The sequence below is a fragment of the Coniophora puteana genome (genome assembly GCF_000271625.1).
Source record: "Coniophora puteana RWD-64-598 SS2 unplaced genomic scaffold CONPUscaffold_1, whole genome shotgun sequence".
NCBI classification, from domain to species: domain Eukaryota; kingdom Fungi; phylum Basidiomycota; class Agaricomycetes; order Boletales; family Coniophoraceae; genus Coniophora; species Coniophora puteana.
In genome coordinates, this window is record NW_006913053.1 from 2,843,500 (window position 1) to 2,869,434 (window position 25,935).

General features: G+C 54.2%; 9 protein-coding genes across 9 annotated transcripts; 5 read left to right on the top strand and 4 right to left on the bottom strand.

Moving 5' to 3' along the window:
- Positions 1 to 7: 7 nt before the first annotated feature.
- CONPUDRAFT_44195 (uncharacterized protein) lies at positions 8 to 1,164 on the bottom strand (the record flags this gene model as incomplete). Its single annotated transcript, XM_007764239.1, has 4 exons — positions 8 to 727; positions 785 to 892; positions 939 to 1,035; positions 1,088 to 1,164. 4 exons carry the CDS (start codon positions 1,162 to 1,164, stop codon positions 8 to 10), a joined length of 1,002 nt encoding a protein of 333 aa, XP_007762429.1.
- Positions 1,165 to 1,494: 330 nt separating this feature from the next.
- Positions 1,495 to 3,156, top strand: CONPUDRAFT_180565 (uncharacterized protein; the record flags this gene model as incomplete). Its single annotated transcript, XM_007765756.1, has 12 exons — positions 1,495 to 1,513; positions 1,579 to 1,745; positions 1,796 to 1,889; positions 1,948 to 1,953; positions 2,002 to 2,123; positions 2,181 to 2,297; positions 2,345 to 2,395; positions 2,446 to 2,614; positions 2,669 to 2,721; positions 2,774 to 2,883; positions 2,931 to 3,079; positions 3,134 to 3,156. Exons 2-12 carry the CDS (start codon positions 1,644 to 1,646, stop codon positions 3,154 to 3,156), a joined length of 996 nt encoding a protein of 331 aa, XP_007763946.1. The 5' UTR covers positions 1,495 to 1,513; positions 1,579 to 1,643.
- Positions 3,157 to 3,476: 320 nt separating this feature from the next.
- CONPUDRAFT_95861 (P-loop containing nucleoside triphosphate hydrolase protein) lies at positions 3,477 to 5,949 on the top strand. The gene is made up of 8 exons (XM_007765358.1): positions 3,477 to 3,500; positions 3,558 to 3,653; positions 3,713 to 3,821; positions 3,871 to 4,090; positions 4,141 to 4,413; positions 4,480 to 4,856; positions 4,921 to 5,340; positions 5,395 to 5,949. Exons 1-8 carry the CDS (start codon positions 3,498 to 3,500, stop codon positions 5,928 to 5,930), a joined length of 2,034 nt encoding a protein of 677 aa, XP_007763548.1. The 5' UTR covers positions 3,477 to 3,497; the 3' UTR covers positions 5,931 to 5,949.
- Positions 5,950 to 6,261: 312 nt separating this feature from the next.
- Positions 6,262 to 8,307, top strand: CONPUDRAFT_134228 (kinase-like protein; the record flags this gene model as incomplete). The annotated part of the gene is made up of 10 exons (XM_007765359.1): positions 6,262 to 6,388; positions 6,442 to 6,496; positions 6,660 to 6,699; positions 6,748 to 6,847; positions 6,907 to 6,995; positions 7,047 to 7,226; positions 7,278 to 7,324; positions 7,374 to 7,528; positions 7,581 to 7,588; positions 7,639 to 8,307. 10 exons carry the CDS (start codon positions 6,262 to 6,264, stop codon positions 7,876 to 7,878), a joined length of 1,041 nt encoding a protein of 346 aa, XP_007763549.1. The 3' UTR covers positions 7,879 to 8,307.
- A 5-nt stretch (positions 8,308 to 8,312) lies between these two features.
- CONPUDRAFT_115704 (carbohydrate esterase family 1 protein) lies at positions 8,313 to 10,025 on the bottom strand. The gene is made up of 8 exons (XM_007765360.1): positions 9,859 to 10,025; positions 9,708 to 9,792; positions 9,513 to 9,631; positions 9,137 to 9,371; positions 8,772 to 9,056; positions 8,584 to 8,712; positions 8,503 to 8,533; positions 8,313 to 8,455 (listed from the first exon to the last, which is right to left on the bottom strand). Exons 2-8 carry the CDS (start codon positions 9,777 to 9,779, stop codon positions 8,430 to 8,432), a joined length of 897 nt encoding a protein of 298 aa, XP_007763550.1. The 5' UTR covers positions 9,780 to 9,792; positions 9,859 to 10,025; the 3' UTR covers positions 8,313 to 8,429.
- A 147-nt stretch (positions 10,026 to 10,172) lies between these two features.
- Positions 10,173 to 12,702, bottom strand: CONPUDRAFT_161521 (alpha beta-hydrolase; the record flags this gene model as incomplete). The annotated part of the gene is made up of 6 exons (XM_007765361.1): positions 10,173 to 11,122; positions 11,179 to 11,251; positions 11,311 to 11,633; positions 11,698 to 11,708; positions 11,768 to 12,013; positions 12,072 to 12,702. The coding sequence occupies 6 exons, from the start codon at positions 12,700 to 12,702 to the stop codon at positions 10,652 to 10,654; spliced, it is 1,755 nt and encodes a 584-aa protein (XP_007763551.1). The 3' UTR covers positions 10,173 to 10,651.
- Positions 12,703 to 13,118: 416 nt separating this feature from the next.
- On the top strand, positions 13,119 to 13,372 carry CONPUDRAFT_44783 (uncharacterized protein; the record flags this gene model as incomplete). Its single annotated transcript, XM_007764275.1, has 2 exons — positions 13,119 to 13,206; positions 13,272 to 13,372. 2 exons carry the CDS (start codon positions 13,119 to 13,121, stop codon positions 13,370 to 13,372), a joined length of 189 nt encoding a protein of 62 aa, XP_007762465.1.
- A 664-nt stretch (positions 13,373 to 14,036) lies between these two features.
- CONPUDRAFT_115715 (uncharacterized protein) lies at positions 14,037 to 24,892 on the bottom strand. The gene is made up of 23 exons (XM_007765363.1): positions 24,593 to 24,892; positions 24,441 to 24,542; positions 23,988 to 24,392; positions 23,714 to 23,938; positions 23,262 to 23,654; positions 22,868 to 23,209; positions 22,611 to 22,816; positions 21,732 to 22,563; positions 21,611 to 21,672; positions 21,354 to 21,549; positions 20,413 to 21,303; positions 20,207 to 20,360; positions 19,989 to 20,154; positions 19,886 to 19,936; positions 18,715 to 19,826; positions 17,128 to 18,617; positions 16,167 to 17,068; positions 15,951 to 16,109; positions 15,678 to 15,889; positions 15,486 to 15,591; positions 15,071 to 15,226; positions 14,323 to 14,957; positions 14,037 to 14,262 (listed from the first exon to the last, which is right to left on the bottom strand). The coding sequence occupies exons 1-15, from the start codon at positions 24,818 to 24,820 to the stop codon at positions 19,706 to 19,708; spliced, it is 4,374 nt and encodes a 1,457-aa protein (XP_007763553.1). The 5' UTR covers positions 24,821 to 24,892; the 3' UTR covers positions 14,037 to 14,262; positions 14,323 to 14,957; positions 15,071 to 15,226; positions 15,486 to 15,591; positions 15,678 to 15,889; positions 15,951 to 16,109; positions 16,167 to 17,068; positions 17,128 to 18,617; positions 18,715 to 19,705.
- A 176-nt stretch (positions 24,893 to 25,068) lies between these two features.
- On the top strand, positions 25,069 to 25,899 carry CONPUDRAFT_86828 (uncharacterized protein; the record flags this gene model as incomplete). Its single annotated transcript, XM_007765316.1, has 4 exons — positions 25,069 to 25,080; positions 25,147 to 25,260; positions 25,316 to 25,699; positions 25,750 to 25,899. The coding sequence occupies 4 exons, from the start codon at positions 25,069 to 25,071 to the stop codon at positions 25,897 to 25,899; spliced, it is 660 nt and encodes a 219-aa protein (XP_007763506.1).
- Positions 25,900 to 25,935: the final 36 nt, after the last annotated feature.

Sequence of the window (25,935 nt, forward strand, 5' to 3'; positions counted from 1 at the left end):
TCAGCATTTATAATGTTTGTTCCCTACGTATTGCCTTTCCCTTCACCGTCCCCTGCGAATTCGCATTCGTCTCTTTCATCTCAACGGAACGCGCAAAGTCAATCCACTGACGGTGCACTGCCGGCAGTATGGGTGCGTTGATAGTTTGTAGTCCGGGGTGGCTGGGAGATACTGTCCACCTCGGCGTAGGCGAGTTCTGACCAGGGAGGTACGAGATAACGGGCATACGTTTGAGCAGTTCTTGGTATCGTCTCCGTAACCAGCGAATGGGAAGATGTCCATCGAAAGGCAAGGGCCTTGGGGAATGGTTCGACGAGGCCGAGAATGCTTCTTGGGGCCATGTGGCCAAGGCAATAGCTTCCTGTAGGATACCAGTTCCTTCTAAGCCTGTACCTGTCCTAACAGCACTAGGGTCTTCGCCTTCAACTGCCACTTCCAGTGGTGGATATATCTTCTTGGATTCGCGAGTAAAGTATCGCCAACGCAGGTTCACTTCCCGCCTCTTGCTAAAAGGTCCCAGAAAGAGAGCATCCTCGCTCTGTGGATTTGCGTGTTCCGGTAAAGTAGGTGGTGTCTTGATGTCGTTAGCGGTCAAAGGTCTCGTTTTGCGCGAAACGTTCGAAAGTTGTAAGGCCCGAAGTGCGGGCGAGAAAACAGGTGGTCGAGACTTCTCTTTGCCAGCGATGATCGGCGCTGGAGGGTTGGGATAGTCCTGATCTATCCATGGCTGTATAGTTCAGGATATTAGAGTGTTAAAGGTATTCGGTGGTTGTCAAACACTCACTTGCATCAACTCCCACCGTAGACGCCCTATTCTACCATAAGCCACATCAAGGATACGATTGAATGCGTTATAGTCTCCACCGTTGGCAGCGGTAAGAGTTTTCAAGCCCTGCTCGATTTGAGTAACCAAAATGTAAGCAAGCATGATCCCATACCTTAGAGAGCCGCTTCACTTTTTTGCGCCTTAAAGTAACATCCTTTGTTTGCAGGACCTTGCGGAAATCGTCGGCCGCACGAAGACTGAAGAACTGACTGACAAGAGGTTTAGATTCGCAATATGGCAGCTATCAGGATGGCTCCTTACCGCAAGTAATGATGCGGAAGAGAACGTGTCTGGCGAATATGGGACCTGTAAAGCGCAAAGACCTCCGACGCGTGCATGGAAGTGAGTCGCGAAGTACTCAATAGGGGCGCAGTGATGCGTGATCGCTGTGCCTGTCCCGCCGCGTGACTTTTAGTCGCTTGACCGAGCCTGGCCGAACTCTCCCGCGGTGTGCCTGATAACTACTTAGGCAATTAAACTTGTCAAAGTCGTAGGATCTCTTCTCGAATATGACCGTATGCATGGGCTGCCATCAACACTTCTCCATCACCAATGTTCTGCTCGTTTCTTTACTTCACTACTTGTTCGTGGCAGTTAGGCGATCTGCTCAAGCTCCGTTGCCAATCCTCGGAAATTTATCGCCTTGATATCGCTCTTCTCCTGACGGCCATGGTTGCTGTCTTGCTCGTCAGTGCCAGGCACATCTCTTGCGGTTGACGAGGGCTTGATGTATGGTCTTTGCCTTATAAAAGCCAACGTCGGCGACGCTCAGGGAGACTCAACGCAATCCACCGTCTGATACAACATCTCCGTCGTCATGAACTTCCTTACTCTGCTATCTCTCGCAGTTTCTGCTTCAGTAGCCTCTGCTCTTGGGCCTCTCGGTGGCGTCAACACCGCCGGATACGACTTCACTGTGGTGAGTAAAAGTATGGCCGGTAAATCGCAGCTATGCTGACCTCCATCCAGACTACAGATGGCTCCTTCTCTGGAACCGGTCAGACACCCCCGCCCTCGCAGTATGCACACTTCACCAAGCAGGGCGCAAATCTGTACCGCATCCGTGAGCATCATTTGACAAATAAGTTCGCTTTATCTCTAAGCGACTGCATGTTTTACAGCATTCGGTACGACCCTTGTGATTGATTAATGACGAGGACCTCATAAGCCACAAGCTTGGCAGCTCATGACCCCTCAGGTCGGTGGAGTCATTGACGAAGGTTTCTTCCAGAAGTATGACGCCACAGTCAAAGCCGCCCTGTCGTCGGGATCCAATGTCCACGTTATTGTCGATTTAGTATGATTCTTCCCTTGCCCCGTTCGTTTTGGGACCTGCCTGACAATTGCTCGGTAGCACAACTATGCTCGCTGGAACGGAGGCATCATCGCTCAAGGTGGTCCAAGCAACGATCAATTCGTTGACTTCTGGTCCAAGCTCGCCTCCAAGTACAAAGACAACGACCGCATCATCGTACGTGTTATATATCTTTCTTGGCTATCACCTCCTGATGATTGCAGTTTGGTATCATGAACGAGCCTCACGACCTAGATGTCCCAACCTGGGCCAACGTGAGTTTCCATGTTTCTTGCATAGTGTCATTCATATTGAGGGCCATCAGACCGTCCAACTCGCTATCAATGGGATTCGCAAAGCAGGCGCGAAGTCTCAGTATCTTCTGTTGCCCGGATCCACCTACGCGAGTGCTGGGACTTTCCCCACTGAGGCTGGTCCACTCTTCGTGAAGCTAACTGACCCTGCTGGCGGCAAAGACAAGCTCATTTTCGATGGTGTGTAGCGGCAACACAGTATTATCGGAACATCGGCCGCTGACTTCCTCATAGTTCACGCTTATCTTGACTATGACTACAGTGGCACACACGCAGAATGTACCAGGGTAAGTCAGTTTATCGCCTGATGAATTGTTATCATGCTAAGACACCTCAAAGAATGGAGTCTCTGACTTGCAGACGCTCGTTGATTTCTTGAAGTCCAACGGAAACCGTCAAGCCATCCTCAGTGAGACCGGTGGCGGAAACACGGCTTCTTGCGAGCAATAGTGAGCACGACAAACGTACACTAGAGCATTTAGCTAATCATCCGAAGTCTCAAACAGGAGCTTGCATTTGTAAAGAATAACCCCCAGCAACTCGCTGGCTTTTCTACGTGGGCCGCAGGGGCATTCGACACTAGCTACGTCCTGTCCGAGACGCCCAACGCTGACGGTTCGGACCAGCCCATCTGGACCAACGCCGGTAAGCCATATTCGAGACGCCTACTGATACAATGTCAATTAATCAACTGCTTAGTGAAACCAAACCTCCCCAATTAATTCTGAGCTCGAGCTTGGTTCTGCATGTTGCACATGGGATATATATTTTTATTTATGTTGGGAGGATGTCTCCTCTTGAATATTGGTCATGCTTAGTTTGCTTGTGCATACCCCGTAGGCTGTGGTACACCTGCTGTGGCACAGATACTGTTACTGGTTAACCGAGTTTTCAACTGTTAAGATCTCATGATTGCCTCGCGAATGGATGAGCTTAAGCTGTTCGTGACAGGGGCTAAGACACCATATATAGAAAACGTGCTGTAGCCGATCATCTTATCTAAGCTTGTGGACGATAATTATTCATCTCCTTTTTCCGCGCCAAACCCCTCACTACGTTTACCATGGTGCGTTGAATGAGAGAATGGCTGCTGTGAGACATCACAAATTTGACACACTCTCAGCCCCCCAGGCAGAAGAATCAGAATGCCTCAGGTCTAGGGCGTGCGATCATCAATAAGAAGGTCAAGGATGCTCGTGAACAACAGGAATCGGGGTTGGTGAGCGCGCGAGGCAATCTTCTCAGAAGATGTGGTTTAACACTTGGTGGTGGTTGTAGTATACCACTGATTTAGATCCGACAAGCCGTCTCAAGTCCGTCACCCAAGAAAAAGATTTGGATGAATTCTTAAATACTGCTCAACTTGCAGGAACTGAGTTTACAGCGGGTGAGTTTTGTACCGTAACAAATGTCTGCCATCCTGACATGATAGACAGAACGCCGAAATGTCAAGATCATACAGTCTGCAGCCGCCACTGCCCACAACCCGTATCTACTCTCTGAGCAGGAGGAACAATCGGTACTGCGCAAACACCGCGAGAACAAGCAACGACTTCGTGTCCCTCGGAGACCGCCTTGGACCAAGAAGATGACAGCTGCCCAGCTGGACAGACAGGAGAAGGACGCGTTCTTGGAATGGCGCAGGGGCCTGGCTCAGTATAGTTAGTTCACTATCGCGTGTGATTGACTTTCTGACGACGACAAAGTTTACAGGACGAGGACCAGTTCCTCCTCACTCCATTTGAGCGCAATATCGAAGTGTGGAGACAGCTTTGGCGCGTGTTGGAACGGTCACAGCTCGTCGTCCAGATCGTGGACGCTCGGAATCCACTGCGGTTCCGTTGTGAAGATTTAGAGACGTATGTGAAAGACATCGAAGGACCGGAGGGAGAGGAGGGGACGGGAGCGGGAGCGGGAGCGGGAAAACGGAGGAGCCTTCTGTTGCTGAACAAGGCTGACCTATTGACGGTGGATCAAAGGTGAGAAGAATTTCCTCTTTATCCAAACTCTCCCCTGAAACATCCGTGATTGATTGGTATGGTTAGACGAGGCTGGGCAGATTTCTTCGATCAACAAGGCGTACAGTACGCTTTCTTCTCTGCCGCAAACGCGGCTGCTCTCCAGCGGGCTCGTCAGGAGGCTCTCTTGCGAGAAGAGGAAGAGAGGGTGCAGGTCGAGTCCAATGCCGATGAGGGATCAGACTCCGGTGATGCTGATGTCAGCGATGAGTCGGACAGCGAGTCGGCGAATCGCAAGGGGCCTAACAATGATTACCCAGAGTCCGATGATGAGTCCTCGGACGATGACCACTTCTATCTGTCACTGAAAGATGACAATACTGTTGATCAAGATCCTCGGACAAGAGTTTTATCTGTGCTTGAGCTCGAGGACTTGTTCACTAGCTCTGCACCACCATTAACAGGTAAGGTTTTAATAGGCTTCACCACCGTCCCCATTCCACCCTGTACTTACTTCCTTGATTTGAGATTTTCTCGACCCGTCAGATGAGCGAGCCAGTAAACTCACAATAGGCCTGGTCGGTTATCCCAACGTTGGCAAGTCTAGCACAATCAATGCTCTCCTCGGCGAGAAGAAAGTTAGCGTCTCTTCAACACCAGGAAAAACAAAACATTTCCAGACGATACACCTGTCACCTACGATGGTACTTTGTGACTGTCCTGGTCTCGTGTTTCCCCAGTTTGCGACAACGAAAGCTGCCCTTGTTTGTGATGGTGTCCTGCCGATTGATCAAATGAGAGAATATTCCGGCCCAATTTCTCTTGTCGTGAAGCGATTACCGCAAGAGATTCTAGAGGCTACCTATGGTCTTTCCATTCGAACCAGAGGATTTGAAGAGGGTGGAGATGGGGAAGTTAAAGCAGAAGATTTCATGATAGCCTATGCAAGTGAGTGATACTATCCAACGCGTCTAAACGACTTTCTTATACTCTGGGACGTAGTTTCTCGAGGCTTCATGCGATCTGGGCAAGGAAATCCTGACGAGGCCAGAGCGGCACGCTACATCCTAAAGGATTATGTCAACGGAAAGCTGTTGTTCTGTCATCCTCCACCAGATCAGGACGATAATGTCTTCAATGCCAAGACTCACGAACAGTCCCTTCAACGCGCCCAGGGTAAAAAGCGAGCTCCAGTCACCAGAGTTGGCAAGAATGCCGATACCTATGTTGCCCCCACAATTTCGGCGGTATTGCCTGCACAAGGACACGGGCAAAAGTCACAGGTCATCGACCACGATTTTTTCGCCCCTGATGCTCCGCTATCCTCTCGACCATTCGTGCAGGGCACTGCGCGGCATGGTAGCCAGTTCTCGAGAACGACTGCATATCCCCACCAAAACATTGTTGGCAACGACGGCAAATCATTGAACGCCCGTCAATCGAAAGCCAATGCGCTCCTTGGAAGTGCTGCGACAGGGAAGAAGCATCACAAAAAAGCGACGAGGGTGAAGCAGAGGAGCGGGAAAGGATACGACTAGATTTTGATGTTGTAGGACTGCATTGACATATTGCGAGTGTGCTATCATAAGAGGCTGATGAATGCTTTTCTCAGACTACTGAGAGACTGGTTTCTGCTCCCCTCAGAATGCTTGAACTGGCGTTTGTAGCCACGCCAGTGCGCGTCTCGTTGAATCAAACTGACACGAAGTGAAGGTGCTAGGCTTCTTGTTTCGGCAAAGTCCGAATGCGTGCCCAACCAATATTAATATTGGATCTCAGAGCCGCCAGCGCCTATACTGGCTTCTCCTCGACGATTAACTCTTCCGTCGTGGTTAGTGTCCTTGGCCACAGAAAGATCTTTCCTCAACTATGACCGGATCATTAAAGTCCACACAACCAGTCTCTTCTTTCGCGTCCACTGGTTTTGAGGAGGATGCGGTACCTCCAGATGTATGCGCCAAGTTTGTGACCACTTCCGATGACGGACGCGTGGAAGGCCCGTCGACTTTCATCACCGAGTCGAGCTTTTTCATTGACATACAATCACAGTCCTTCTGCTCAGCGTGGGGAAACCTCTGGTCATAGGACGAAACCCTTCGCTTTGGTCTGGTTTCCATTAGCTGCTCACTCTACTCACTCACGCATCATGCGCGCTTAGCACATACGTGGTCACAGATATTGTTGCATCCAACATTCACTTTAAGCTATACGCGTAACTGAGCCTTTCGCATGCCATTGCACTTTCGACCTGCTGAATGCATTTTTAGCGTACGCACAAGTGTCGGAGGCATCATGATATCCTGTCAGGTATACAACTTTCCTCGGCGCCCTAGATGTATGCGCTAATTTCCGTAGGACTTCTCAACCAACGGGCTTTTGCTAAACGGGCACAAGTTCCGGAAAACGTCTGTGCTCGTTATGAATGGTGACGCGGTCAAGATACCTTCTTCCAAATGTACTGCAGCGTGCCTTGCTTCTTTCAGAGGAGCCCGTATTGATCCTCCTTCTGAGTAGCTTTCCAATGTCTTCTCAAATGGAAGGAAATCCACGAGAGAAGAACACCTCACCCGACTCTCACACCGTCCGTAGATCGTGTGGACAAAGTTGGTACCCTGAATACAGAAGATAGGACGAACACTCACCGATGTTGGCAGGATGTGGGCGGATATCTCATTACCACTCATTGCCTCGGGAGTGGGAGTTACGCATCAGTGTATCTCGCGCTCAACACGTCAGCTCAGAGGCAGGTGGCTTGTAAAGTCATCAAGCGCAAAGAAGGCAGTGACCTCAAGAAAGAAATGAAAGAGGCCACGCTACTCATGAAATTCAGACATGTAAGCTTTCTTTGGGATACTTTATTTATTCGGGTGATTCGAGGCCTCTAGCCCAACATCAACAAGGTGTATGCTGTTGATTCCGATCCAGATTTTCTGTGAGTGTGTTGCGTCTTCTTCGCCATGATGATATACCATGTCTATCAGCTATATCATGCTGCAACTGTCAACCGGAGGCGACTTATTCACATACATCACCACAAGCCCACGAAAAAGGCTCGGTGAAGGAGAGGCCAAATGGGTCATGTATCAAATGCTCAATGCTATCAAGTACCTCCATGACCGACAGATTTCTCACCGTGGTCAGTGTCATTCTGTTGTTCTTGTGGACGACTGATGGTCAACGAATTCTAGACCTAAAGGTAGACATTCTGACTCGCTGCAAATGACTGACATTCCTGACTTTGTGTAGCCTGAGAACATCCTACTTCTCGCCCCGGGGCCTTATCCTCAGATCCAGCTTGCTGACTTTGGACTCGCCCGACCTAAAGCATACCAGGAGACTCTACATGTCTGCGGAACAATCTCGTATCTCCCGCCTGAGGGCATACTCGCGCTACAGCACAAGCATCTGGGCTACGTCGGAATGCCAGCAGACTGCTGGAGCGCTGGTGTTACTCTGTATGCGATGCTCTCGTATGTGGTGCTCTAACTCTGCTTCTGCTCCCGTGATCCATTGTGGACTCTCCTTGGTCTAGTGGAAGCCATCCCTTTGAAGCTGCGGGCTCCACTTCGACGAACTACGCGGCGGATGACTACGAATCGGCCGAGTCACAGAACCCGGACCAGCAAACTAAACAGCGTATACTCGATAGACGCCTTTACTTTGACACCGTCGCGTGGTATGGCCTTGAGGATGGTACGTCTCTGCTTTTGCTCTGAGTGGAACTGTCCGTCAGAACACCGCTTTGCCCCTCGTTTCCAGCGAAGGAACTCGTCCATGATCTCTTAGCCACGGACCATCGGCAACGGGCAACGGTCTATCAGGGACTCAGGGGCCGGTGGATAGCTCATGACTTGGATGAACTTGAAGACGCGTATCAAGAAAGAATTCAGCTCGCACCATAGTGCTACTGTGTCGTCCCGCTTTCTTGACTCTAGTGAATTCTGTGGCCTGCTAATTCCTGTTGCTAATATACAACGATAATACGATGATACATAGGCGTTGACTTCTCTTCCACAGTTCAAAGAAAAGAACGTGATTCAGGCCTTAAGAAAGTTTGCGTGGACTACTTCTGTATTAGCTTATGTTGCTCGAGTGCGCTAGCATACTTACAATGGATGTGATCCGATGCGAACGTCGAGATCTATCAAAAGCTGTCAGCAACCTGTTTGGAGGAACACGCAAGATACACACGAAGTAGTAACTGTGGTCATATCCTTCCTGGCTCCTGACCCGCACTTGAACATCGTCATGGCCAGCTTCGCGGGCGGCCTTGAGGAAGTTATCAGGGTTCAGCTGGAATAAGAAGTTGTCCGCGGTGCCCTGTATCGCTCGCCCTTTAGAAGCTCTGCAGACAGCAATTACCACCATAGGAAACGCACATAGTCGATCAGAATATGCACGTTCTCCTTGACACGCGAGATGAGCTGCGTAGCGTCGTATACGTTGCGCGCCTCCTCAATGCCGCCCTCGAGGTAGCCGCTGAACGCCTTTGTGCCCCACGGCGCGATCGTCGGGTTGCAGATGGGCGAGAAGGCGGACGCGGAGCGGTACTGGCGCTCGTTGGGGCCCGGGCCGGCGGCGGGCGGGAGGAAGGACTGGAGGTAGAGCGTGAGAGCGCCGTGGCCGCCCATCGAGTGGCCGAAGATGGATTGGCGTGACCAGTCCTGTGGGGGACGACCGGAATAGCATCCGTGAGCGTATGAAGGCAAGCGGGAGGCTTTTTGAATAAGGCACGGGGACGCACGATGGGGATGCCGGCGGCCTCGATGACGGCGGGGAGCTCCTGCGCGACGTGGGCGCGCATGTTGTAGTGCTTTGACCAGGCGGGGTGCGTCGCGTTGACGTAGAAGCCGGCGCCGCTGCCAAAGTCCCAGCTGTCGTCCTCGCCGGGGACGTTGGCGCCGCGCGGGGAGGTGTCGGGGAACACGAGCGCGATGCCCTCTTGCGCGGCGTCTTTCATGAAGGAGCCTTTTTGGGCGCTGTGGGGTTGTTGTGTATTGTTGTATGTATTATGGTGGTCGTGCGTTGTTGAGTCGGGGTGGGTGTGCGATGAGATGAGAGATGTTATTAGCCCCTGAGTGCGTCATAGCAGCACAGATACGAAAGACGAAGCAACGCACCCGTTGTCCTCCGTGCAGGTCAGCCCAGCGAGGTAGACGAGCACGGGCACCTTGGCGGACGCAGCGTTAGCGGGGAGAAAAACGTTGAACGCGGCGTCGAGGTCCCCGAGCGCCGAGGACTGTCATGCGCGGCGGTCGATGAGTTATCGCCATCTCGAGCATCTGCACCTGAGAGACGGCTTTTGCAAGGCGTACCTTGAACTTGTACTTGGTCAGCGTGCCCTCGAAATGCTTGTTCGACGAGACCTGTGTCAGAGAGGGAGCCATGGTTGGCGTTCTACTACATCATCATCAACATATCTGAATCATCATCCACATTTCTTGCACCAATCCAACGGCGACATACCTATGCAGATATTGTAGATGCGTGGTGGGAGCCAAAGAGCCTGAAGCACCCGTGCGTAACAATCCTCAAACTATCAGTAGATTGCACAGAGTAGAGAGAAAGGGGCTATAATAAACACGCTAGGGGTGGAGCGTGTGATGCGATAAAGCACTTCCCTAGTTCCCTAGTGGCTTTCCTTCCGAACGATGACGCGACGCATGATGGTTCTCGCTGCCGGACGCCGTCGTTCATCCGCGCTGTCACGAGGCTCACGCGTGATAAGAACGTTCGATGGCAACTTTGAGAGCTTTCCGAGTCGCCTGGTTGTGTAAGTAGTAGTAATTCACTTCGAAATCAGGTTGGATTAAGTCTAGCATTGACGCAAGGGTATAAGTAAGGTATCGCAGTAGGGCGAGCTCGAGTTCGAGCGGGCCGTTATTACTGTAAGATTGATAATGATATAATGTTTGTTGCATACCGGTGACCATGATGCCCGTGGCTTCTGAGAGATAGCTAATAATTGCAGTTGCAGTTGCAGTGTACGATGAATAATGAGGATGGATATAATGTCGTGTCCGTGCGTGCGTGGACTCATTCATGGTTCCTGTGCTTGATCGTGATCGTGATCGTGAAAATGGAAATGACTCCGAAGCAGGACAACAGATCCTTGACAGCTCGTGCCGGCGCGAACGAAGCACGATGCATGACGTCGCATCCGGACGCGCGTCCGGTCTGACATCGATCGATCGGATAGCACCCTGCGGTTTGTAGACGCTGCCAAACGATTTAACCGACGCGCTCGCTCAGGCATGTATCATGAAGACGGCGGCTGAACAGGCGGCGAGAGCGGAGAAGTCCGCACAGGCGGTCGAGCACCCTTGACCGTCTGCGCCGACTCCGGCGTTGGCTCGCGCGACGCCTCCTGCGGTTCCGCCGCCGGCGACGACGAGTGCGGCACACCCTCGAGACTCTCCTCCATGCGCGTCCTTACCGCATCGCTCGTGTCCGAGTCGCTCCGCCCGATCGGATCGCCCGCACCGTCCACCGGGCCTACTACACCATCACCATCGGCGGCATCAGCGTCGGAATTAGCTGGTACAGCGTCGTCGCTGCGCCCCTGGCGCTCGACCTCCCACGCGAGATAGTCGACGATGCCGAGGTAAAACGTCGCGGGCCGGAACTGGATCTCCTTGCCGCGCATCTCGGCCCACTTGTACCGTGCGGCGTTGATCCACCCGACGAGGTCGAGGTGGTTGACGTGTTGCAGTGTGCCGAGGTACGTCCCCTGTGTAAGGAAAGGGCATCAGCGCTGTTCTTGTGTGCAAAAATGGGTGAACGCACCCATTTCGCCGACTCGACGGAGACGAGTCCGTCGTTTGGCCCTTCCTTCTCGAGAATAACGCTATGCGACCATCTACAATCCCCAACATCAGCGCTTCCCCTCGCATGCATGCAGAGTCAGACAGCACCCACTTCCACGTATCGATGAGACCAGGGTCATACACCGCCCCCCAGCTAAAATACCGCACACCCTCGACGTCCGGCGTCTCCTCGTTAAACTTGGCCATCGCAGCCACGGTGAGGCACTTGAACGCGGCGCCGTCGCCGCCGCCGATGCCGTTGGGGAGCCAGTCGATGAGCGCGAGGAAGGACGGGAGACGGTGCATACCGATGGTGGCGAGGAAGTGGTCCGCGAAGGACGAGCCGCGGTGCGGCGTGGCGATCGTCGTGACGGAGAGGACGGAGAAGCTGCGCTGGGTGAGGTGCGTGGTGAGGTATCGGCAGTCGAGCCCACCCTTTACAAGTAGGAGTAGCGGGTGAGTGGGGGCTGGTAAAGATGCGGGGACGAAGCAAACGCACCATGCTATGACCTAGACACGTCGGCGTAGACTGAGCAAGCGCGTCGAGGGCCGTTGGAGTGCGGACTCACCGATGAGATGGACGGCTCGGCCGGGAAAGACCTTTGATACGGCCTTTTCGAGAACTTTGGCGCGTTCGACGGGAGACGACGTCGCAGGGACGCGTGCCATATAGACTTCGACGCCGTTCTCCTCGAGTGCTTCCTTGATGCCGCGCCAGTGGGTGACCTCGATAGGGGCGATGGACGGGCCGATGGTGACGGAGTCGAAGCCCATGAGACCGTGGCAGAACACGACTGGGTTCTTTGGAGCACGGTCTGGAAAATAGGAATGCAAGATCAGTGGACGCGTTGTCAAAGGGCGAAGAGCACGCACATTTCTTGGAAAGGGTGTCCTGGGCTGCCTCTGCACGGTCCTCGTCTGCGAGGAGAGGCGCGACGTTGTCGTTCCACCATGACCAGCTGAACGAGGTTCCGGCGGCGGGACCAGCTGCGGAGTGGAAGCTCGCGGGGCGATCGCGGACGGAGCGGAGGGTGTCGATGGAGGAGCGCGTCGGGGGCTGGGTGTGGACGTGGACGGGGGGCAGGGCGGTGGATCGGGAGGTGGGGCTTGTGTCTGCGCTTGCGTATCCGCGGAGAGAGGATGAGGAGGTGGCGGGGCGGATGGAGGTGGAGTGGGGTGGGGGGGAGAGGGAGGCGGTAGGGAGAGTTGCGCGGGCGAGGTTTGTGAGGAGGTTTGGTGGGCGGGAGAGAGGGCGTGCGGAGTGCATGGTGTTGTCTGAGATTCGTGCCTGGGGCGGGAGAGCGGGGAGGATGGTGTCGGTGAGGGCGTCGTCGAGGAGGTGCTGGTTCGGGGACGGTGGAGCGGATGAGGGCGGTGGGTCGTGGTCGGAGTCGAGGGAGGGGAATTGGGAATGTCGAGGCGAGTTTGTGTTTGAGGAGTTGTTGGAATGGTCGGGGCGGGAGACAGCCCAGCGGACGATCGGATAGTTTGTGCGTCTGCTCATCGAGTCTGCATCAACTCAAGTAAGTATAGCAGAGTAGAAAGAAGCTGGAAGGCTAAAATCACGTGGGAGTGGTCCTACAGGTAACCTCTTTTGTCCCCTCCAGGAACGTTGACGAGGGCCGTCCACCAACGCTCCACCTCGACAGACCTCGACTTGTATCGACCCTTGCCCCTGCACCGCCCACTCTGAAACACGATCGACCCCTGATTTACCTCCGCCTACACAGCCACTAACTTACAACCCTCCATGTCTCTTCCATCTCTTCCATCCGTGCTACCTTCACGCCCTGTACTGCAGGACGGTCCGTCTTTCAAACCCTCTCATTACCCACCTCGCTTACATCACCTCAGCCGAAACAACCCCAGAACAAATCGACGCATCCCGGTCCACCGGTCATGTAACGAACCCATCCGAGTATGCTCCCTTCTCACACCCATTCGCCGCATCTTCTCACTCTCACTCTTACACCATGTAGAACACCCATTTACATATGTGCATTCACAGGTCTACTTCCTATTATCCTGCCTGTCGTACTAGGCCCTCTTAATAACCCACATGCATACACACAGGCTGCAACAGGCTCTTCCCTAACCGAGACAGGCTCATGTTTCACCGCAAGCGTGACCACGAGTCTGAGGATACAAGTGCGATAGTTACTTGGAACGAGTAACCTCATCATACGAGTACCGCCATCCTCGCTGGTGCATCAGCATAGCCAGTGCACCCCCTGTCAACTAGTAGCGGACTTGCCAGAGTAGCATCATCACGCTGCGGGGTAAGTACAGTCGAGTGGCTATACTCGATAATTATGATTTGAGTTTGGGGATGATGCGGAAAAAGGAGTGGCCAAGTTGAGATGCTGGTTGCGAGGCGGCGTTTGATGCATCACGTATGGTCTGGGAGATCATCTCACCCGCTGATATCATACGGCCTGTACAAAAATCATATTTTGATTCAGGGCACACATTGGCCATGTCACTCCGTTTTTCGTGGCAGATGTCGACGACATGAGAGTTCCAAAACTTGAGCAGAGAATAAAAGCGTATTTTAGAGAGCTATAAAGGAGGATGGAAAAGAGGTGGAGGGAATTGTCATATCATGGAGCAAACAGGGCCAAAGGGAGAGAAGCGTAGAGGCGACAGGACAGGACAAGGTGACCAGCCAATTGCAACCAGCGTAGCAGAGCGCCTCCTCCGCCTCCTCCATCCTCCATCCCCTTCTCCTTCTCATCATATCCTTCCTCCTCCTCCCTTTTCCATTCCCATTCCTGCATCCCATCTTTCCACCCTGGCCAGCCCTGCTCTTTTCCTTCCTTTATTGCATATCCACATATCCCCACTGGTTCTCTAGATAATATTAATTCGCCGCTTAAACCACCCGTTAGACGACCACGATACCGTCCTTTCTCGGGAACAGCTCTCGCCCCAGAAGAATGTCCTTCTTCTCCAGGAAGAAGCACCCCTCCGCCAACCAGCTCTCCCAGTCCAATGTCGCAGTAGCACAAACTCCTTCCCAGGCCCTCGCCCAGCTCCAAAACAAGGACAGCAGAGACAATGACCTGTCAGTCCACTTCCCTCCAATCACTCCGCCAAAGAGCTCATAGCTTTCTTTCTCTTATAGCCAACATGCCAATGGCAGCGTCGTGCGCGGGCAGCCTCGCGGTGCGAGTCCCAACGGGCACATGCAACCTCCTCCTACAGGTCCGCCGCCACACTCTCAGCTCCAGCAGCCGCCTATACAGCAGCCCCCGCCCCAGCTGCAGCCTGCAGTATCTCAGCCACCCCCGCAGGTGGTCCAGCAGCAGCAACAGCAACAGCAACAACAGCAAGTCCAACAACAACCTGGCCAGCCTCAGCAACCTCAGCAGCGCCAGCAGCAATATCCCTGGTCCGCCCGCCGCCTCTTGCTTCCGCCGCCTGTCGTCAAGTCGGGCACTGTCCCGCCAAACGCGTCCTCGCCCTCCCCGTTCCCGCGATACGGCCACGCCCTCCCGGCAACCGCAACGGCCACCGGCGACGTCTATCTTTTCGGCGGCCTCGTCCGGGACGCCGCGCGGAACGACCTGTACCTGTTCTCGACGCGGGATCTGTCTGCGACGCTTATCCAGACGGCCGGCGAGATTCCGAGCGCGCGCGTGGGGCATGCGGCGGCGCTGGTGAGCAGCGTGTTGATTATTTGGGGAGGCGATACGAAGACGGATGGGCGGGCGGGGCCCGGGGAGAAGCAGGACGACGGGCTGTATTTGCTCAATCTCGGTGTGTTTTTCTTTCTGGTCTCATTTTAGCGTTTTCGTCGTCGGCGGGATATTGTCTCTGTTGTTTGTTTGTTAGGGAGGGCAGCCTGTGTATTGACACGACGATTGTTGCAGTCACCCGGGAGTGGACAAAGGTCGTCACGGTCGGCCCGTCGCCTGTGGGCCGGTACGGCCACGCGGCGTGCATGGTCGGCACCAAGTTTTACATCTTCGGCGGCCAGGTCGACGGCGAGTTTCTCAACGATATATGGTCGTTCGATCTCAACACTTGTGCGTTCTGCCCCGTGTTGCCCGTGCCCTTGTATTCCTGCTTACACTGAGATTCTTCATTCGGTGATTCCCTTGTCCATCTCGGATGGCCATCTTCTCTCCGCAACTCACGGCGTGCTGCAACTCTGGGTGGTCTCCGCGGGGAATGACGGTGCCTGTCTACCCTGATGCGCGATGTGTACCTGTGGGTTCGGATGTTGGGGTATTTTGGATACTTGATTCGGGTGTTCGGGTGTCGGTCGGGTGTTGCCGTCGACAGTGCGGACGCAGGCGGCCTGGGAGCACAGCGAGGTTGCGCCGAACTCGCCTATGCCGGCGCAGCGGACGGGGCACGTTTGTGTCACCTATGGCGACCGGATTATACTGTGCGTGGACGTTCTTCCCTTCCACAACGCTTTGAATACGCCCTACGTTCGGCTTTTCCGGTGAATGCTGACTGACGGTGCTGCAGGTTCGGAGGCACGGACGGCTCGTATCATTACAATGACACGTGGTCGTTTGACACGATTACAAACACCTGGACCGAGCTTAACTGTATCGGCTTCATTCCGTCGCCCCGGGAAGGGCACGCGGCGTCGATGGTCGACGACGTCATGTATGTCTTTGGAGGGCGCGGCGTGGACGGCAAGGATTTGTCCGATCTGGCAGCGTTCAAGCTCACAAGTGCGTTTCCCCCCTTTTTCCGTGAATGGTTCCATGATGTGTGGCTGATGCGGTGTGGTAGATCAGCGTTGGTACATGTTCCAAAATATGGGGCCTGCACCGTCGGGCCGCTCGGGGCACGCGATGGCGTCCATGGGCACGAGAGTGTTCGTCCTCGGTGGCGAGTCGTTCACGGCTACGACAACGGACGATCCTGGACTCGTGCATGTGTTGGATACCAGTACGATGCTCCCCGCCCCCGTCTCAGCGGTTTACTCCTGCTGATTCTCGCATGTAGAATACATCAAATACCCCGACCCGAACAAGTCGGGCCACGCCGCGCGCAAGCCGTCTGCGCAGGCCGGAGGCCCGATCATCAGTCCGGGCAGCCGCGCGACGTCCCCCGTAGGCCCGCAGGGCCCCGACGCTGATGATCTGCGGCGCGCTATTTCGCCGACGGGGAGCGCGCGCGGGGGCCGCGGCCCGCCGAATGGGATTGTGCAGCAGGTGTTGTCTGGCTCGCCGACGGGCGCGGGTAAGGGGGCGAGGCAGCAGGTCGAGGGGATGCCTCCGAGCGAGAGTCCGACGCCGTATGGGTCGGAGGTGCGTTCGGTGTCACCGCAGTTGCAGTTGCAGCAGCAGGCGCCTTCGCAGCCTGTCGCTGGTGTCGTTAGCGGTCTTCCACAGAGCGGCGAGCGCGCACGGAGCCCGTATGGTACCCGTGGGGTTTCGCCTAACGGGGAGGTCGGCTCTGGTGGTGTGCAAAATATGGCGGCGGCCGTGCTGAGTGTGAGCGGCGGTAGTCTTGCTGCACGCAGCGCTTCGCCGCCTGTGGACCGGAGTAAACAGCCGCCAGATGGGTTTTACCAGATGAACGGCGTCGGCGTCGCGAATGGCCATGCTGCCCCCGGGCACGGGTTCGGGCACGGGAAGATGGCGTCGTCGGGGAACGCGACGGCGGATCTTATCCGGGACTACAAGGCCAAGGAGGCGGAGGTGGAGAGTCTGCGGAAGCGGGAGGCGTGGATGCGCGCTGCGCTGCTCAAGGCGAGTCGCGCGGGGTTCGTGTCTGCGGACGAGGACGTGCCCGAGATGGAGGAGCTGGGGGATGAGGGTGCGGAGGGCGAGCCGGAGGAGCAGGATCGGCAGAGGCGGATGGATATGATTATGCGGTTTAGACATCTTCGGAATCAGTTTGCGGTATGTTACTCTTCGAATTGTTTGTTTGTTGGCTTGGCTCATTGTGATTTTGCTTGCAGGTGACGCTCGCCAAGCAGACGAAAGACGCTCATGAACGCATTTTAGAGTCGGAGCGCTTGCGGGACAGTGCGATGCAGGAGGCGGCGTACTACCGGGCCAAGATGAGCGCTTTCGAGTCCTCGAATATGTCGGATGTCGGCCGCATCGAGCGAGAACGGATCGTCGATCTCGAGCGTCAGCTTTCTAGTATGATCACCGAGGGCAACGACCAACAGCGCAAGATCGACGATCTCAACGATTCGCTAGCGCTGCAGACGACGCTGCTCGAACAGGCCGAGGCGCGTGCCAACGATGCGTCTAGACGCGCGGACTTGCTCGAGGAGTCGCATGAACGCACGATCCAGGACCACGTGGATTTGCAGGGCCAGTACGCCGCCAAGGAGGCTACTCTTCGGGACCACGCGGACCGTTTGTTGTCGCAGAGCTCTATGCGAGAGCAGGCCGAGATCGAGCTCAGCCATCTCCAGAGCCAGGTCCACGACCTCACTCAGAGCCGGGATCAGCATATCCGTGCTCTGGACCAGGCGCGCACGGCTCTGCAGGCGGCCAGCGAGCGCTCCAAGGAGGTCGAGAACGCGCACGAGGTGGCCCGCGACCAGGTCGGTCAGCTCGAGGCGGACCTCGCGGACATCCGGGGCGAGCTCGTCACGCGCAATGCCGAGATCGAGAGCGCGCGCGTGCGGCTCGCCGAGGTGGAGAACGCGTGGGCCAAGTCGCGTGAGGAGGCGGACGCGTTCCGCGCGCTGACCACGGGCCGCCTGGGCGAGCTTCTGGACTCGCACCGCGATCTCAAGGCGGACGAGGACCGGTTCTCGCGCGTGCATCAGGAGAAGGTCGATGCGATGGAGAACGAGGCGGCGGCGCTGCGCAAGATGATCGCGGACTCGTCGCGCCGCATCGAGGTGCTGCAGGGCGAGCTGAACGAGGAGCGGCGCGCGGCGCGCGAGGTCGAGGGCGAGCGGCATTTCCTGCGTTCGCAGGTCGTTGGTCTCAGGACGCAGCTCGCCACTGCCACGTCGGACCACGGCCGTCTGCGCAAGGACTTTTCCGCCAAGGACACGGAGCACCAGGACGCGCTCAGGGAGGCTGCCGACGCGAACATTCGGCTCGCCGCGCTGCGCAGCTATTTCGCCGACAGCGGGCACAGCGCCGACGGCGAGGGGTCCAGGGCGTCGCCGGGTGCGGCTGTCTCGTCTGCACGTGTCTCGGAGCTGGAGCGCCAGCTGGACGAGCGGACGCGTATGCATGAGCGCGCGACGCGCGAGCTTGAGGAGGCCATGCGCCGGCATCGCGATGCGGACGCGCAGATTGGCTCGATGTCTACGCAGCTTGAGCACCTGCGCGCTGCTCGCAGCCCCGATCCCGCACAGTCGCAGGCTCTGGAGCGTGCGGCAGAGGCCGAGCGCAAGCTGGAGGAGACGGAGCAGGGCTACAAGGCCCGCATGCAGCAGATGGAAGAAGATTATCAGCTAGCAGTGCATTATGTAAAGTGAGCCTGACATTTTCCCCGTATTTACGTCTGTGGATCTGTTTGTTGACTATGTACTTTCTTACTTTCTTCTTTTTCTTCTCTTCTTGGGATGTAGGGGCACTGAAAAGATGATGCGGAGGATGAAGGACGAGCTCACGAAGCAGAAGTCGACGAACACGAATCTGCAGCAGGAGCTCGACGCGCTCCGCAGTAAGTCGAGCACTGAGCCTGGCTCGCGCATCCGTGGTGTGAACGGCCGTAATACGCCGTCGGACGACGACGAGCGCCTGCGCACCCAGCTCGTCGACGCCCAGAGGCAGTCACAACGGCTGGGCTCCGAGAACAAAGACCTCCGCCGGCGTATCGACGACCTCGAAAAGGATCTCGAGCACCTCAAAGACAACCTCGTGCTCTCGCAGGGCGAGTCCGACGACCGGCTCGTGCGCATCGAGGAGCTCGAGCACGAAGTCAACAAGCTCAACCAGTCGCTCCAGATCCACCGCGGCGGCTCGCAGGATGCGAACCTGGAGAAGCTCATCGACGAAAACACGAACCTGAAGCGGGAGAACGAGCAGCTTTCGCACAAGATCCATCTGCTCCTCGAGGTCGACCAGCTCAACTACGACCGGCCGCCGAGCCGGTCGAGCTCCGAGAACTTTGCGCATCTCTCCAGTGAGCTGGACGAGTGGCAGAGGCAGCTCGCGAGCTCAATGAGCAACCGCCGTCCGCTGAGCGACCTCGACGCACAGTCACATCCAACCGGCCACGAGCGCGCGCGGTCGCGGTCGTGATTTAGTTGATTAAATTAGATCTCTTGTTTTGCGTCTTTTACGGTTGGTGTACATTCGTCGTTCGCTTGTCTATTGAAAACCCGTTTTTATATCACTTTATACCCTTCTTGACTTCATCATTCTTGCTCTACTGCCAACTGCCTCACACTCGTTATGTCTATGGGCTTGCTGTCCCCCCGTTTCTCTCTTCTTCTTATCAGTACTCTATCAGCTCGTTTTCTTATGTCTTTTTTCTTCTTATACTTCTTCGTTTCAGTGTTGTTGATCCCCATGTCATTAGCAAAGTACCGTATATATTCTCCATATCATCTGCTCTTACTCAGCAGAGTTGCCTAATGCTGCCTGAGTCCACTCGACGGCTTTGCTTTTGACATTGTCTGCGCCCTCCTCATCCCCGAACCGACGCTCGTAGTCTAGCCACTTTTTGAAGAAGTACCTTGTGACGATGCATGCACGCGTTAGTGGACCGTACACGATCAATAAATCAACACTTACTTGGCTTTACGGCTCGTCATTTTGTGCGTTAGAACACGCTCGAAAATATTCCTAGAGTTTCGATGAGAAAATTGCTCGACGAATGGGAAGTACGGACACGTACCGCAGGGACTGGATGTTCTGTTGGCCGGCTTCCATGTCCATGTACACCGACCAGAGATCCCAGCGCTTCGGATGCGAATCTACGATACCCTCATAGATCGTCTTCCCACGCTCAGGATCACCAAGCTTGTACTCTAGCTGAGCAAACTTTGAGATCGTCTTGAGGTCTTTTTGACAGTGAGTCCGGCCGCCAACACGCAGAAATATCTGATGGCTTACGTTTCCGCTTCTCGAGGCTTTGCAGACTACGAGGAAGCAGCTTCCGTGCCTGTTCGACCTCGCCGCGTTTGAGATAGTACTCGCAGAACAAGGACCAGACCTTGGAGCTCTGGCCAAACTTCTTGCATGTCCGTTTGTACTGCTCTTCGGCTTTCTGTGGGGGAAAGATGAATAAAGTATGGCTTTGAAGAACGAAAGACACTAACCTCGTGCTTCTCACTCTGGTCGAAGATCGAGGCCAGCTGCAGATGAACGGTCTTGGAGTCATTTCGTCTTGCAGCATCCTTGAATGCATTCTCCAGGCTTTCATCGGTGCCGTACGTGTTCTCGAGGTTAAGTAAGGCAATGCAGACGTTGAGCTTCTCCTGCTCTTCGCGGAAGCCGATGGTTTCGATGGCGCGACGCGCAATTTCGCGTGCCTTTTCGACCTCAGAGAGCTTGAGCTGGAAGGACATGTACTGTATCCAGAGGTAGGAAGAGTTCGGTGACCCGAGCAGCAATCTCTCAAAGTCAGCATTTGACTCCGGGGCTTTGGTATGCATCTCCGCGGTCAGATCCTGTTGGATGACCTGTTTCTTCTTCCGCTTCTTCTTTCTTTCCTCGCCACCATCCGAGTCGCTGTCTTCCGAGTTGGACGACTCGTCGTCTACCCCGTTGGCGTTTGCACCGTTGAACCAGTTGAATCCATCGAGTTTGAGGGATGCAGAGGGCACTGGCTGAGCATTACGGCCAACGTTCTGCGATATTGAGGGAGGGGCGAGATCAATATCCATCTGGTCACCTTCACTCTCGCTGTCCTCCTCTTCGCCAGCGCCATCCTCTTCATTACCGTCGGAATCTTCTGGACCTGCATCCTCCGGGTCTACCATCTGTTCATCATCATCCTGTTCAACGACACCCAGCGCAGGCGAATCAGCTGCCCCATCGGATGCGCCGGATTCATCATCGACGTCCTCTGCGGAGAAATATGATGGTTTCAGGCCGAACGAGATCTTCCGTTTGGAGACATCGATGGACTTGATCATAGCTTGTACGGTATCGCCTTCCCGGAACGTTCGAAGAGCAACGTCAACGTCTGCGTCTTTGTTGTCTGAGAGCTATACGCGGTGGTCAGCCCACCGCCATTATTCACAAATGAATCACCAACCTCGGACTTGTGGCAAAGACCACTTATCTTCGAGCCTTCAACTTCGATGAAGAGACCGTAGGCTTCAATCCGTTTTATCCGACCCTTGACTTTCTGACCCTCGTGTAAGTCGTTCAGTGTAAGGCCATTGGTAGCATTCCGGTTTAGATCGCCAGACCGGAACGTCATCTCGACTTTCTTGTTCTCCGGGTCCACACTATAGACATCATCACATCAGTCTAACATTTGGTGGACAAAGGACACATTAAATGCCACACCTCAATATGCGTCCCTTGACGAGCTGGTTTGCCTTAAACCGAGGTTTCCAGTCCTTGACATACTGACGAAGACAATGCTACGTGAACAACACTCAGAATGAGTTTTGCGCAATGTACATACCTCATCAAAGAGTTCCTTGATCTGGACACGAGCATCGACATGACGCCCGAGCATAACGAACAGGCCGTGATCTGCGACACTCTTAACAAACCCTCTGAGCGTATCTCCGCGCTTGATATCTTCAAAGCTATTGATTTCACGGTCAACCACCGACGAGACATCTCCCGATAATCTGGAAGGGCGCATGGAAAGATCCAGTTGGTTGTTCTCCTTGTCTACCTCGATAACAGTGGCTTTCAGAACAGAGTCCTTAGGAGGGAACGGGGTACCAGTCTCGTAGTTATCACAGGAATCTGTGGGGTGGAGGAACCCAGAAATCTTAGGGGTAAGCTTGACAATAGCTCCACGGAGACCTTGGCGAAGCACCCGACCACCGACGACTTGTCCCGGTGCAACAGTTTCCATGGATAGAGGACCAATCTTGTGGGATGCTGTCTTGGACTTTGGCTTGCAAGCGGCGATCACAAAGCCCTTCTCCGAATTGCGAGAGACTATGACCAGCTCATGGACCTCGTCCCCAATGGCAACAGTCCCTTTGAGCTGTGCCACGGTCGTATTCCGGGAGCTCGCCAAGTTCTTAAGCGAGACCAATGCGCGTACGTCTATTGGCTTCAATGACACGACGGCGTTGAGCTTGTGAAGCTCAGCGATAGTTCCAGAGACCTCATTGCCGACTTCGACTTGGCTGACATCCCCTGCTGTCGCTTTGAAGCTGGACGCCGCTTGACGAACACTGGCCACGATCCGTGATGTGTCCGTGTCGATGTTAATAATACGAACTTTTACCACCTTGCCAACGGGAAACGCGTCTGTGAGTGTGCCGGTGCCTTCACTATCAAAAATGAGTCTAGTGCTAACGGCACGGTAAAAGCGGCGCACCTTGCTTCTCTGACAGGCACAAACGCTTTCACATTATTGAAAAACTCCAACTGCAGTCCTTTCTCGAACACTTTGAAAACGACAGCGTGTACCACCATACCAACTTTAGCGTCCTCAAAGGAACTGATAATCGGTAACTCGGAGTCCACAAGTGTCTTTTTGGCAGTCAAGACAACTCGCTTTCTTTCAGGGTCTACCGTCAATACCTGGCATAAAATTAGGCTTGAACCGGCGTTCGAAGTTTACTGATAGCTCACACGGCATTTGACCGAACCTCCAGGTTTAAACCTCTTTGAGGGATGCTTGAGCGCGATATCGGCATAGTGGTTTGGCCATATGACACCGTCAGCGTTCCCTGATATCGAAATGAAGAGAGCGGTTTCGGTTAGCTTCTTCACGGAGCCTTTCATAACCTCTCCGACGGCGATGTCGCCTGCCTGAACAAATTTTTGCTCAAGCACTGAGGGTTTCGAGGAAAGTTGCAGAACCCTGTCAAAAATATGGTGCCCGATCACTCTTGCACGATGCAGAGTGCCACATCGCCACGGCCCGGAGGAAGCTGATAGAGACGGGACACGGTCGTCGGCGGTTTGCGAAATCTAAGCCGTTCAGATCAGCAGTTGACCCAAGCGAAAAGCCGAGCATACGAACATGAATAAAGCCCGCCAATCCCGGTTGAACTGCGACTGTTAGGCCCCGCTCACCCTCCACTTTGGCGACTTTGACATCATCCAGGATTGTTCCAATGGGATATGAACTTTGGAGTTGCTCGTTTTCCGCGTCCTGCGAAACCAGCGAGATAATGTGATCCGATAGAGCTAACACCAGTTTCGGCGGAGAAGATGCAGGAATAGCATATAGAACTCGGCACTTGACCTTCTGTCCAACTTTGAACTTAGTCCCTGATGGAAGGTGAGCGTCGTCGACCGTTCCATCGAAGAAGCCCAACACCTGGACGTTGATACCCTCGGGCGAAATCGCGGTAATGAGTGACTGCACCAAAGTTCCAGGCAAAATGGATGAGACGTTGGTGACTTCCGAAAGCTAGGAACATTAATTAGCATCATGTAGGATGAAGACATTAATTCCGGTTCTAGACATACTGATGAAGTGGCGAACAATTGAGCGTCCAATGATACCGTGCAGGTACGCCCGTTGCCTGACTTTTTTAGGACGGCTACATCCAATAAACCACCTATCGGTAGCTTCTTGTCACCAAATCGACCCTTTTGTGCATCTTGGAAAGACATGAAGCCCGATACGTCGGGCACACCAAGATCCAGGAGATATCCGTGATCCTCAACGCTCTTGACGGCTGCTGTCAAAGTCTATACACGACATGAGCGGTGTCTAGACAGAGATGGAGTTGTCACTCACAAATCCTAGCTGAAGATCAGATTTTTGGACGCCCGCGTTTACATCTTCAGGAACAAGACTAAGTTCTACCCTTTTGCTGGCTTTGGCTATGTCGTCCCGCACACGACCAAGGCCTGAGACCTCGGATACACCAGGTGCATATACGTTTGTCACGACAGCGCGGACAAATTGTCCGGGGTAAAACAAATCATGCAGTTCAGGGGTTTCGTTCTTTGCCTCGGCACCCTCCTCCTCTTCTTCATCCTCATCTTCGTTTTCGTCCATTGATTCAAGATGCCGGGTAAACTGGGAAGTGACTTGGGTGATAGGAACATGTGCCATGAGCTGATTGGGTAGGGATACAATCAAGGCCAGAGGCCTCACAGAGTGTATTCGCCCCAGTATTTTCATACCAGGAGTCAAGCGCTAAGATATGCTCAGTAATCTGTCTGGATAAATACAAACCGATCATACCTTGTAGTTTAGATGCTCGACACGAGCAACATCACGTTTCTGTGCAGGGTCTAATTTCTTTTCCTTGTCATTCTTTTTCCTTGGCCTTTTAGATTTTGGAGCCTTTTAGAGTATAAAGATGAAAGTCATAAAATAGGGGGAGATTTGCGCACCGCGAATAGCTCAGCATCTGCTTCCCTGGCGCCCTCTGCACGTATTGACTTGACTTCCAAAGGTGTCAACGTGGTTCCTCCACCTCTAGGGAAGTCGATTTCGTCCATGGTCAGACTTGAGGTAGCTTGTGCTGGCTCGTCGGTATTGACAGATTCCTGCCCAACCTTGGGCTTTTTTGACTTTTGAGAGGACGCGCCATCGTCCAATACGCGTTTCTTTGCGGCCATGTATGAAGATATTGGAATGAATGACGTGCCAGCACGAGCGAAGGAGTGGTATGGATGGCTAATATCCTTGCGGACTGCCCTACCGACGGCTTCACAAATTTTGGAAGGTGATCGGCGACCTTAGATCGTGAGAAAGACCTACCTGTTCTGTCACCGAGTTCACCGGGGCAAGGGACGAAGACGCGGCTTTGTGCTGGGCGCGCTTGACAGCCAGTGCCACAAACTCTCACTTTCTTCCTACGCTCAACATGGATTTCCAGGTGAAACTTCATCTAAATTTCAAGTTCAAATTTTGCTGACTTCTTTCGTCTTTCCCTCTTTGATAGAACCGTGTTGGCTCAAAATTCGGTGGTGGTGGTGTAGCAGGAGCTTCGGAGACAAATGTCGACCGAAGGGAGCGTCTTCGCAAGCTCGCTCTTGAGACTATCGACCTTGCTAAGGTGCGCATACGTACAACTGATCGTCTTTCAGTCAATAAGCTGATCCCCACACCAGGATCCTTATATTCTTCGCAACCACCTGGGATCCCTCGAGTGTCGTCTTTGTCTTACCCTCCACACCAATGAGGGCTCCTACCTCGCCCATACCCAGGGCAAAAAGCACCAGACGAACCTGGCTCGACGTGCGGCTCGCGATGCCAAGGACACGCAGCTCATGATTGCCCCAGCTCAGTCCTCGGTACAGCGTAAAGTCTTCCTCAAGATTGGACGCCCTGGCTATCGCGTCACGAAGGTCAGAGACAAGGACACGGGCAAAGAAGGCATGATGGTTCAGGTCCATCTGCCTCAAATTAAAGCGGACGTTATGCCTCGGCGACGCTTCATGAGTGCTTGGGAGCAAAAGCGCGAGCCACCCAACAAGGCATTCCAGTACCTCATCGTGAGTTTCATGAGTCTTAGAAACACAGTCTATGTGCTAATGTATTTTAGGTGGCCGCTGAGCCTTACGAGACCATTGCATTCCGCATCCCCGCTCGTGAAATAGAGGAAGAAGAGGATGATGCCGGCTACTGGAATTGGTCTCATTGGGACCCTGACACGAAGCAGTATAGTTTCCAGTTCATGTTCCGTTTGAGTTAATGTACTTATATTAGATTCTTTTGCCCGCCAATGCCA

Excerpts from the sequence above, each read along its gene's own strand:
- CONPUDRAFT_95861 (XM_007765358.1), top strand. Across the intron at positions 3,822-3,870 it reads AGGAACTGAGTTTACAGCGG|AACGCCGAAATGTCAAGATC; the intron begins GTGAGTTTTGTA and ends CATGATAGACAG. Across the intron at positions 4,857-4,920 it reads CTCTGCACCACCATTAACAG|ATTTTCTCGACCCGTCAGAT; the intron begins GTAAGGTTTTAA and ends CCTTGATTTGAG.
- CONPUDRAFT_115704 (XM_007765360.1), bottom strand. The coding sequence starts at position 9,779 with ATGGCTCCCTCTCTGACACAGGTCTCGTCGAACAAGCATTTCGAGGGC. Across the intron at positions 9,057-9,136 it reads AGGCCGCCGGCATCCCCATC|GACTGGTCACGCCAATCCAT; the intron begins GTGCGTCCCCGT and ends CGTCCCCCACAG. Across the intron at positions 8,713-8,771 it reads TGCATATTCTGATCGACTAT|GGCACCGCGGACAACTTCTT; the intron begins GTGCGTTTCCTA and ends CGAGCGATACAG.
- CONPUDRAFT_115715 (XM_007765363.1), bottom strand. The coding sequence starts at position 24,820 with ATGGCCGCAAAGAAACGCGTATTGGACGATGGCGCGTCCTCTCAAAAG. Across the intron at positions 23,655-23,713 it reads AATTGTTCGCCACTTCATCA|CTTTCGGAAGTCACCAACGT; the intron begins GTATGTCTAGAA and ends TAATGTTCCTAG. Across the intron at positions 23,210-23,261 it reads GATTGGCGGGCTTTATTCAT|ATTTCGCAAACCGCCGACGA; the intron begins GTTCGTATGCTC and ends TGAACGGCTTAG.